Source organism: Saccoglossus kowalevskii, chromosome 16 (genome assembly GCF_978046115.1).
Source record: "Saccoglossus kowalevskii chromosome 16, keSacKowa6.1, whole genome shotgun sequence".
In the NCBI taxonomy this organism is placed as follows: Eukaryota; Metazoa; Hemichordata; class Enteropneusta; family Harrimaniidae; genus Saccoglossus; species Saccoglossus kowalevskii.
This window is the reverse complement of record NC_140656.1, coordinates 21,334,260-21,345,869: the sequence shown is the minus strand read 5'-3', so window position 1 is coordinate 21,345,869 and position 11,610 is coordinate 21,334,260. Positions and strand designations below refer to the sequence as shown.

Here is an 11,610-nt window from a genome sequence, read left to right as displayed (position 1 = left end):
CAGACGTAAAAGCGCCGAAACCCATAAAGTGAACCGGAACTTAATTTTCCCGCACGTGGTGACAAGTGATCATTGACACACCTGCTAATCACACGTATTATAATGAATGACCACCTGAGGTATTGTAATGAAGGGCCACGAATTCAAGTCTGACGACCCCTTTACAGACAACGCATGGGCGTCTCCCTAGCTCAATGGTAAATGTGTCCGCATTCACAAAAAAAAAAACAATAAAAGCCTCAAAAGACACGGAAATACGTAACAATTACCAATTGAACTATTACCAATAGTGTATATTGGAGGAGAAAACTGAACAGAATGGGCTGAGAAAAATGGATGCATACGAAGTATAAAACGGAAACCATTGATGTATATGTCACGCCGCCCTGCCTGATCAGTTGGCAAATTTGTCATTTCTTTTCGAATATTCAAAAACTGGTTTTGGAATTTATGACTACTTTTCTACAGTAATGGCTATCTTGCAAAAACTTTAACATGGCAGAAATCATAACGACTATTTCTGGTAGTTATTGAAGACTATTTGCAATATCCGAATTAATTCACATAAAGATGACATAATCTTACACAAATGTTTCAGAAACACGCAAAGCTAATGTTACATAAAATGGGATGCGAAAATCAGAGGATTAGTAGTCAATATTTTGACTACTAAACTCGTGTGATGGGAACTGTAGAATATTGTGATGAACGACAATATTATTTACCATAGAATCGTTTACTTTCCTTGCGGGTGACGATGTATTTAATATTACATTGTACTGTGATCCCGGAAGTCACTCTCACAGCCGTTAGTTCACTTCAGTGATTTAAGTACAATATCAGTACATAGCATTTGTGCTATGCTTTTTGTGACCACATTTCGGCAATGGATGTTTCAAATAGGCCCCAGAATATAGTCCAATGCTGCTTTAGGAATATGAACACGTGATAATCTGAAGTATCCTGATACCCTAAATAATCTATGTGCAAATAAAAAACGTCAGGTTTGATTCCATTAAGAGAAATATTACTGCATTATGGTATTGACAAAAACAGTAGCTGTATATGAAAGATGTATTGTCTATGCCAAGAATAAAGGATACTGGTAGCAGACTTATCAGATTAAATAATAGCAAAACCATTACCAATATACCACATAAAAAAGATTGATGCCAGATGGTTATTCTTTGTTCAGAAAATTAACATTGAAATATATCCAGACCGACAGGTTACAAACCTATTTCGACATTGTTCAAAACTGAAATGATTTTCTGACAAACTTGACATGGCTTTCACATGTATAATGTGCGTGAAAAATCATAAATAAGTGTACAAGTCTCGAATGTGCAGTAGTATTGCTAAAAAGCAAGATGGCTACTAGTCTGTCATATTTGTTCTGATTATGAAACAAGCGTTCCTGGACATGTACACAGACATTTATAATGCAGGTCAAGTTTGAATAATGAAAACCAAAAGAGCATTTCCAGGGGGTAGTTTTTATCATAATTACTGCCATTGTACCATTTTTAATATAATCTCTGAACCACTGCATGTGTACTTGTTCCACATACATCCAAAGAATCAAATTGATTTAGAGGATTAAGAAATAGACCCAGAACGGCCACATATATATTTGCAGACAGCGAAATAAAGTCGAACTTTCATACTGTTTCGCACCAACAACTTGTAAATAAAGCTTTGTAGTGATTTACCACATGTGTGAATATAACAATAGAAATGACAATAACCTTGATGGTCGCTATAGAAAGCAGAAACCACTACATTTCGTAAACAATGCTTGCGAGTAATTTACCAGATGCTGAGAATGCAAGAAAATCTGAACCAATGACGACTTTAAAATGCAAAAATGCAAGGACAGAAGAACATTTCGTAAAATGAACTTGGTAGTGATACCACGTGTTAAGATTATTCAGCTAGAAAATCTTGACAGAGCAGGACTGTCAATGATTTTGATGACAAATATGAAAACCATAGAACCCAGCGACTGTCGGCTAAATGAAACTGGGTTGCATTTCACCACCACACTTTACACACACGTGTTACGTGTAAGCTGCGAACAGAACAGAACATAAATGACAATGAGAATAATCTAAACAGGAACCTAGTGATCACCAGCAAAATGCGTGACAACAAGACAACGTCAGAAATCGGACTTATAACAAGGGTTGATGTTGCAACACTTGAAAACTACAAATTCCAATTTACCAAGCCAAAGAAAGACATACTCCTGGACCAGTAACTGCGCATTCATGAATGACAGTCACGAGGCTTCGGCTTCCTGGGGTCGGTAAAATGACCTCACACATCAGCCAATAAAAGAGCCCATGTGATATGCTAATACGCGCTGCTTTGCTTATCAATGGAAACACGTGTCAAATTCCCGCCAAGAGAGCTGGCCTATCATGGCTTGCATACCTTCATTGTTAGACGCCTCAGTTTTCTGTCTCTCATTTTGTTGGCTGTATCAGCAAAAACGACATTAGCAACGCTCATGTTTTTATTTCATTCGCCGTAAAATAAGTTATTTTAGTTCCGTTTTAGGAGAAACTGAAATTTGTATTTTTGCTCTTATTGTATGACTGAATATCGCTGTTGGCAGTTTTATTCCTTGACAAATGCAATGTTAAGGGAAAAATTACAACAAACACATGTTGATGGCTGTTGTAAAAATCATGCTAGATTTTCTTGCAGAGTGTTCGTAAGACGTGTAAAATGTGGTTATTTACAACACGCTTTTTTTAAAAATGTTGCGGGCAGTCACTCTTTTTGGTTGGATATACCGTCATAAACTTAACTTGTCACAACGAATATTTACCACAATCCGTTTATGACCACAAAATATATACCCACTGTGAAAATTAATTCTTAGGATATAATACAAAAATTATCATATTTATTTAAAAATACGAAACAATAATGAAAATATTGAGTGTACTGTCCAAATTATGTGTTTATCTTGAAAACGCCGTCAGGGCACTGTTTTTGGTTGAACAGTGTTACAACAATCATACAGACAACTAACCTGGGAGTTAATTTATGCATAAACTTGAAGTAGTGAAATTTGAGATGCCGCCCTGCAAAATTGACAACTGGTAGACAGTTTTCAAGACGGCACTTTCTTCATAGTAAACATATGTACTCATAAACCAATTTTGGCAGGAAACAGAAGCATGGTTTAGAAACTAATTCTTTTCAAAATCTCTTTTGACCATATTTCAAACTACAGTGTCCATAAAAAAAATACTGACAAAATTTTAAAATTCATACAATAAGCTTTCCGAAAATATATAGTTTTGTGGACAAGAGAGTCATCTTGGTTTCCTAATTAAGTAATTAAAATACCTGTCAGGTAAACTGCATCTCTACCTTAAAATGTTGCAGGCAGTTCTTGGTTGGATATACCGTCACAAATGTAACATTTTAACGGATATTTACCACAATCAGTGTATGACCACAAAATATATACCCACTGTGAAAATCAAAATAATATCATAAAGTCGACAGCTGTTTGGATTTTTGAAAAAAATTACAAAAATTATCACATTTATTTAAAAATACAAAAAAAATTATAAAAGTTTGAGTATACTGTCCAAATTTTATTATTTGGCATTTCAATATAGAGCTGAGGAAAAGATTTTTAAACTTTTTTTAAGAACAGACTAGTCAGGGTAACTAATGAATGGCTAATGGTGGATCACTTAACCGATGATATGTCGGCCTTTTAAGAATTCATTCTACACAGATATATAAATACTTTGTAATGCGACACTAAGTTTTGCCTATTTTTACAGATGGCGAAATCAACAATCAACAACAATACAGAGAAAAAAGGACATCGACGCAAACAATTATCGAATTCATCATATAATAAAACATCATTTGAATCACTAATTCAAGACAGGAATCTACAACGCATGTAAATATGGTTTCACAATTAGACCCGTTACGAATTAAATATTCATGTAAATGTCAAGCCCCCCTGTATACGATTGGCCCCAAGCGTTTGCGGTTTTTGAAAGCATCCAAACATTTGTTAAATGACTTGAACGCGGATCACGTCATCATAGGCGGTGGCTGCATTGAGAATAAAACTCGCATCCATACTTCAACCTATCCGATCAGCGCAGAATCAAAAAACGTTACTGAAAAGAACAGAAACTAAAGATCACGCTATCAACTTCTTACTGAAAATAATGCACCTACCTGATTTTTCTTTGACATCGAAAAAAACAAAGGTAGCAGAAAAGTCACGTCTCTTCTGGATTTTAATGGACTTGTTGAATCACTGAAGGATATGCGTCGCTTCGCTGAGGAATTTTATTCTAATTTAGATTCTACCGATTCTATTTCAAATGACTTTTAAAATAAAATACTAGAGAACCTCTCCCACCTTAATGACATGATAAAGAAAACTGTGACGCCCGATTGTTCTTTGACGAGGTCTAATACTGTCGAACAAATAACATCTGGTTAAATTCCCGAGAATCGATAGATTACCTGGTGAGTTTTATGAACACTTTTGGCCACTTTTAGCCAATGATCTCTTTAATGTGTTCAAAGCCTTGATCGAGGATGGTAAACGAGGATGGTAAATAATAACGCTGAAGGGTAAAGTGGCCTTGATAAAATTTAGTTCTTGAATGGCAGCTGATCACGGAACTATTAATGATTTGTGGTGTTATTTTTCAGGGCTATGTAAATGTATTTAAATAAAAGTAGCGCTTGGTACTGGTCAGCTGTGTGTGGATTTATTTCATTTAAGTGGTATACGTGTAACAGTTAATCGGAGTTCTATAGTTGATCTGATCTGAGACATATATCTGAGCCAAAGAAATATTTTTAATTTGCCCTAGTTGTATTAGGCCTGCTGAATGCTTATTTGATTTACAGCTAATTAGGGCGGGGTTATGAGCACGTGCGTTGGGTAGTTGGCGTGGCGCCAGCAAACCCTCGTTAAACTTGCATCTCAGTTTCTGAATAAATAAAGAAAATACTGTTTTTTACGTCAGATCGATTGCATGCATCACACAATATATACTCGTTGGTTGTTAGTTATGAATCTACAAATATTATTTCGAAATCTTGTAGTTTAACCCCAATTTCACTAGTAAATTTTAGTATGTTGTCGTTTGTATAATGTATAATCGTTGAATTGTGAATTTTCCAATTTGTGCATGAAGTATATTTGATTGAACAAGTGACCTTATTCGACTTCTCTCACCTATAACATCCAATATATTACTATTCACTGAAGAGCTCCGTGATGATGATTGGACAATAAGTATCACAACTGACATGGGTAGTTTATGGATTTCTTAATTTTATATCCTATTTGTGTAAAAATTATTCAATTAACAATTATCCGACTAAGCCGATGTTGGTGCAACTAAGAGTTATGAGTGACATTTCCAGTGTCATTGAAATTGCTACACGTGTGCTTCAATTAACATTGAGTGCACTAAAGATGTGACTGTTATAGTGCCATATATATAGTCTTGAAGCAAAGTTACATTAGGACATGCGACATGCGTATGACAGATGAAGATCCACATTATTTTAGGAGCACCAATCAGCAAAGCCAGTATTTTACATCGAAACGCGGAAGATGGGGGATGCAATGAGTATTTGTGAAAGTTTTTATGACTAGTTAGTGTACAAAGTTCATGAACAGCTGTTCATATGTACAGTGTATTCTAGGTTGGTGTAAATGCATCTCTTCTAATTGAATCACAGTAGTAAACGAATATTTTATTCATATAACGAGATAGCATAATGAGCACACAAACCATGGCCAAAAATGACTTGACAATTCACTGTATAAAGCATAAATTACGGGTAAAATATCACCTAACTTAATTGGGGAATTCCCTTGAGCTAATAAGGATGATTTGCTCGACGGCAAATACACGTTTATTGTAGTGATGCCTGATTCTATTAGAATACTTGCTGAGCCGAGAATCAACGTTATTTAATCAAATATTTACAGGACTTCATATACACTAAATTCGAATTCAACTAAGTCAATTTTTTTTGTTCTCAGAAACTGTCCTGAGCCATTGTTCCCATAAGTTATTAAAACTCAGCTCACGCAACAAGGGTTGTGAAATATACCCTGCCAATTGAGCTAACTGGATAATAATTTTAGTCATTTGTTTTGGGGAACTATGATTTTTCGTGTTAGTTCATGAATATTCATGAATTGATAATTATGCAAAGCTTGTTTCATAATTTCAGTATGCAAAGCATATGAACAATGACTACGTGTACTTTATTCAATACGTGATACATGTTCTCTTAAACATGAACATGTCCCCGCTTTCCCTGTGTACGAGTCTTCGTAATCAAGCATACGCTCCCACTGTTAAAAACTGTTAACTGCACTCAATTGTATACTTGTATATTTGATGAGTGAATCTTAGTTAGTTTTTTGTGTATTGATGAGTAAGACTCTAGACTATCTTTTTATTGAAAATACAAGTGTAGATATATGCAATTGTAATATACTTCCTTAGTTAATAAGTGTTTCAAGGGCGAATACTTCTCGGCAAAATGGTTTCACGTGAAGCAAGCCATTCTATTTACTGACTTTTGTCAACATTTGACATAAATCAAGTGTATGCACGTACCACCCATTGAAAATATATTACCCTATATATCTATTTACAAATTGAATTTGAAGAATTTTCCTACCCACTGTTTTGCGATGAAGCCAAATTACTTCGATATTGCCATTATTAGGATATTGTCAGGCAACCCACTGGTTGGCGCACATTACTCTTTACACAGCATGACTACCTGGTCCATAACGTGTTTATGTATTGACGGGTAAATGTGACTTTGGAATGTGACGAATGCTTGATATCATTGACGTTATTTCACCTGTACATTGATGACACAGGGAACGTTGTTTGTTGTAATATCTGTTTGACTATAAACCGTATTAAAGCTTTGCAAACGTTTATCGGAAATAGGTCGAGCTGAAACATTGAAGCCCTTGCCGCAGGCTTATCTCACTGTATAAATATATAGCTGAATATGTGACATCATTCATTTATATGGCTTACTATTGTCATAGTCGAACTCATTTAATTGTGACAGAGACGACGGGATATAAATAATTAATAACAAGCACCAGGGCAAATAAATTGTTCATCAGGTCTAGAATGATTTTCTGAATACAATGAACGTGATTAGGAGTGTGATGGTAATACGTTACTGGGTTTATAGAGATACCCATGTCATGCGAATGAAAGTGAACATCACTTGTTTGCTTTGATGTTCGAATGTGTAAAACGTCTTAACATAAATATTGCTGACTATTATTTGGAAAAATCAACAGCTGCAGTTTATGTTTCTATCTGTGTAAAATCTATGAATATGAAACTAAGTACTTCTGAATGTCTGGAGCTTGCCTTTAATGTATAGTAATATGCGAGGTTTACATTAGTTTGTTGAACACTATGGTGTGTAGAATATATTGACATCGATTCGAAAGTAGTTGATGTAACAAATAATAACACGCGACCATACGTTGTAAATTCGTGTTTGAAGAAATCAATAAACTCGTTTAGGGGCACCAGTTACTGTGCTTCCTCTATATTTTGCCTAATTAAAGGGCCTTCCAGACACTTCTTGAAAAATGCTCAAGGTTGTGTAAAACTTCAAACATGTATACTATTTGTTACACTATTTGTCTGACATTCATTAACAGTTTACGGTAAAACACACGTTACATATTTGTTTCAAAGTTTTGATTCTTGCATTCAATGAATGTTTTTTTTGTAATATGTTTTTAGATTTTTAAAAACGGTTTCTTCATTAAATATGTTTCCATGCGCTAACCTTGTAGGTCAATATATTGCAATAATTTCCGATAATAGCTGGGCGTTCGTAGTAGTTAATGCTGCTAATTTTGAATCGATACTTGCTTGTTTTTGGCTATATTGCAATTGATATACGCTATGACAATCAGAATATTCAAAAGAAATAAAGTTCAATTACCACGATCGTTTCTAATATATTATCACATACGTAACATCAGCAACAATTTAATTTTCATTTCGAACTTATTTATTATCTTTACGCCTATTAATCATTTTTTTTTATTCTGTAAAATCGCTTGACTGATCAGCCAATTTTTGAATTGCCATTGCAAGTCCTCGTCAATTTTGTAACTTATTAATTTTAAACTGAGATTGATACTAATGACACGTGTCATGCGTGGAGCAGGGTGCATTCACTCATTTCAAAGAATAAAAAACGGGTTTACATTCATATATCATGCTGCCACTGCCGTAAATATAATACCTATGTGGCCGGTTTGTGTTATATGTATTGTTTGTTTCTGAATGATTATTTGGAATTGATTTTGAAATCAATGTTTTCAACTGTTATGGCTTTCTTACGGAAATTCAAATTGAAGTTATTTTGCCATTTTTTTAAATTGTCAAAGGTCCGACTCAGTCTAATTTAGGTTTAGCATTGTAGCTAAATACGCCAATTGCATTAAAATGGCGCGAACACAATGCGTATGTATGTACATCCGTCTGAACCGTTACATACATATTTTCGAACCATACAGCAATATATATTTTTTGAAAAATTCCAATTTACATAAAAGACACTATACGGATGAAATCTCGAAATTATGTATAATGATTAATAGAATATGAACTCAACGACTGTTGGTGCAAGTTCACAATTCATATTTAGCGTTGGCAAACTACCAAACTATGTATGCATAAAGATAACATTCTTGTTCAGAAATACTCCCATTGATTAATGACGCCAAGTAAAGAAACTGTGGTGTGTGAAACATTTGCAAATTTAGTGAATGTTAAAATATTGAATAGATTCACAATATCTAGTATGTATTTCTAAACTTGCATCAAAGTGAATCTCAACTGAGTTTTATTTAAAACTTGGTTAACCAAAAACACAGGGAATATAATATATTGTTTTTTTCACAATCATTTTGTGCACCGAAATGTGGAAATGGTTGTCACATTAGAAAGATTTTACTACAGTTTTGACTTAAAATTTATTGATATCATGCAAGTTATACTACCACGTGACGTAGACTGTTCAGCAAAGCACGGACCTTGGAACTAATGAACGTAAAGAAAAACATTAAAATAACTGAAATCGTTAATTAAAAATTAAAATCCTTTATTACTATTCGACTCTTCTTTGAACAGATAATAATTTTCAAACTGTAAGGGCTAGTTCAGTCAAGATTTCATTTGTAATATGGCGCGAATTAACATTCCACACATATAAAATACTTTCTCAGTAGTAATCAATAAGAATGTTACCCCTAGATATCGTGAGTGTAGTCTTACGTTTATTGCATAACCTTCCTTTAATCCAGAATAATGTCTTGAATTTACGGCAATCTTTTTTTTTAGCCGCCAGTTTATGGGGATTTAATTGTGTCACCAGTAGTCTGAACAGTTCATTACGTGATATTTTCTAAGAGGATTTCAAGTTGGAAGTATATGACAAATGATAGTAGATTTTGTATACATTTTACACGTGAAAGGTTCGACAAGCCACACATTGGAATAATTGCATTCATCATGAAATATGATTTTGCACAGTAAAAATCATTATCGATTGAATTTCAATTCACTATTGCAATGTATTGTCCCGATGTAAAAGGCACAATATTCAGCACTATGTACCGCTCAAATGATTGACGATTCCGCAGTGTAAACTTGCAAAGCAGAATAGTTGAAAAAATAGTTATTTTAAGCAGTGAAATCGTAAAGTAGACTCGGCACTTTGTTCTCAGTGGTAATTTTCAGCAGCAAGTGCACAAGTTATACCATTATATACCATAATTAATTTTGCGAAAACGATGTGCAATTATCCTCACATAATTATGCAACTATTACGTCTTAGTCCGCCTCGCAGTCTAGCAGTCGACGGTTTATCCCGATATTCACATATCAATTTCATAACCTCACTAAATAAAGCCACAATATGCCAGTTATATTTAGCCGAACATTCAACGTAACCAGATTTCCAGTTCTTCTTAATTATATGCGCCATGTCTCTCTTGAACAGCCCACTGCATTTACCTAAATCACTCTTGTTACCAGCTACAACTATTGGTATTTCACCAACACCGCTCGCGCGATAATCCAGTATCTGTTCACGTAGGTCTTTGACGTACTGGAAACTATCAACATTAGAAACATCGAATATAAGAATAAACGCGGCTGCATCTTTCACTTCATCCGAGTAGGATTGAAAGTCCACCCAATCATAGTAACTCTTCATTTGAAAATATTGCAGTGGCGGCGTATCGATAATGTTCAGTTCATAAAGATGTTGATTTGCTAGAACAACTGGTGTATATGTTGACGTTACCTTTGTTGGGAAATGCTGGTCTGGAAACGTGCAGTCTTTATACTGTTGTATAATAGCAGTTTTACCCACTGCAGGGGCGCCAAGTATTGCTATATCAATTGTTTGCATAGTAGATAGATGTCACAGTAACAAGTATATTGGCTATGCTAAGTCTTAATAGGCTGTTTCACGCGTATAATGAATGATCCATATATTTTGGATAATTGACATGTCCTATATATAATGTTCTGTTTAAAATGACTGGTTGACAACTTTGTCAAGATACTTCTTTGCAGCTCTTTTGAACGTTGACCTGGTGCAATCATTCTCCATCACAATATCTTCGAACAAATTTGAGTCCCATCGCATATTCGTTGCCGGATAGGCAATACGATGGCCGCAACTAACAGTGATTCCCTGGGTATTGTAGAGAAAAGAAAACGAACGAGACGGTTAAATGACAGTATAGTATTATCTACAAAGATACTATAATCCCTTTGTACGTTCGATTTGAAATTCAACACATATTCTGAGAACACAAAGCCTCGGCGGGTCATCAAATAACGCAGAGGTTTAATTGGTTTCATGCCTTTATTGACTTGATCTGACAATTCTAATATACAATTTGCAATTTGCGGAGATGAAAGCTGGAACATAATCCGACGATAGACTTTAAATTAGGTTTTATTAAAGGTAACAAGAAGAATGAGTTAAGCTGAAATACTGAGTATGGACTTTGGTTCGCTGGCATAATTAAATATGTAATCTATTCGGATGATGTTTATTAGAAAATGAAGGGGAAATTGTGCATTCGGGTAGGATCTATAAATCCATATCTTGTTTTGTGCAAATATTCAATTGTCGAGTCTATAACTACATAAGTGGCAATAATGATAATTAAATTGATATGGTGAAGCGTGCAGAGAATATAATCCACCCTCTGTCAGGATTGACAGGATAATTATCAATGCTAGTCACAATAATTTTTATTTGCATGGTGTTGTGGTGTTTAACTATGTTTATTTGATTAATTATTTAGCACAGTAACAATAAAGACTGTGTTCCAGTACAACTTTTTACCTAAGAAATATATATATTTCCCATTTTTTTTAAATGCATGCGATGTTTATATTCAGCAATTAACATGTTGTAAAGATTTCAATAACATGTTTAAATATTCGGAAAATCAACTGTTCATTAATTGCACCTAATACTTAGTACAATACGTTGATCATC

The 11,610-nt window shown here is 34.4% G+C and overlaps 1 protein-coding gene across 1 annotated transcript; it reads right to left on the bottom strand.

The window, feature by feature from the left end:
- Positions 1-9,674: 9,674 nt before the first annotated feature.
- Positions 9,675-10,764, bottom strand: LOC100370067 (ras-like protein family member 10B). Its single transcript, XM_085491553.1, has one exon. The coding sequence runs from the start codon at positions 10,501-10,503 to the stop codon at positions 9,895-9,897; it is 609 nt and encodes a 202-aa protein (XP_085347679.1). The 5' UTR covers positions 10,504-10,764; the 3' UTR covers positions 9,675-9,894.
- Between the last annotated feature and the right edge of the window lie 846 nt (positions 10,765-11,610).

Coding starts and splice junctions, on each gene's coding strand:
- LOC100370067 (XM_085491553.1), bottom strand. CDS start 10,503: ATGCAAACAATTGATATAGCAATACTTGGCGCCCCTGCAGTGGGTAAA.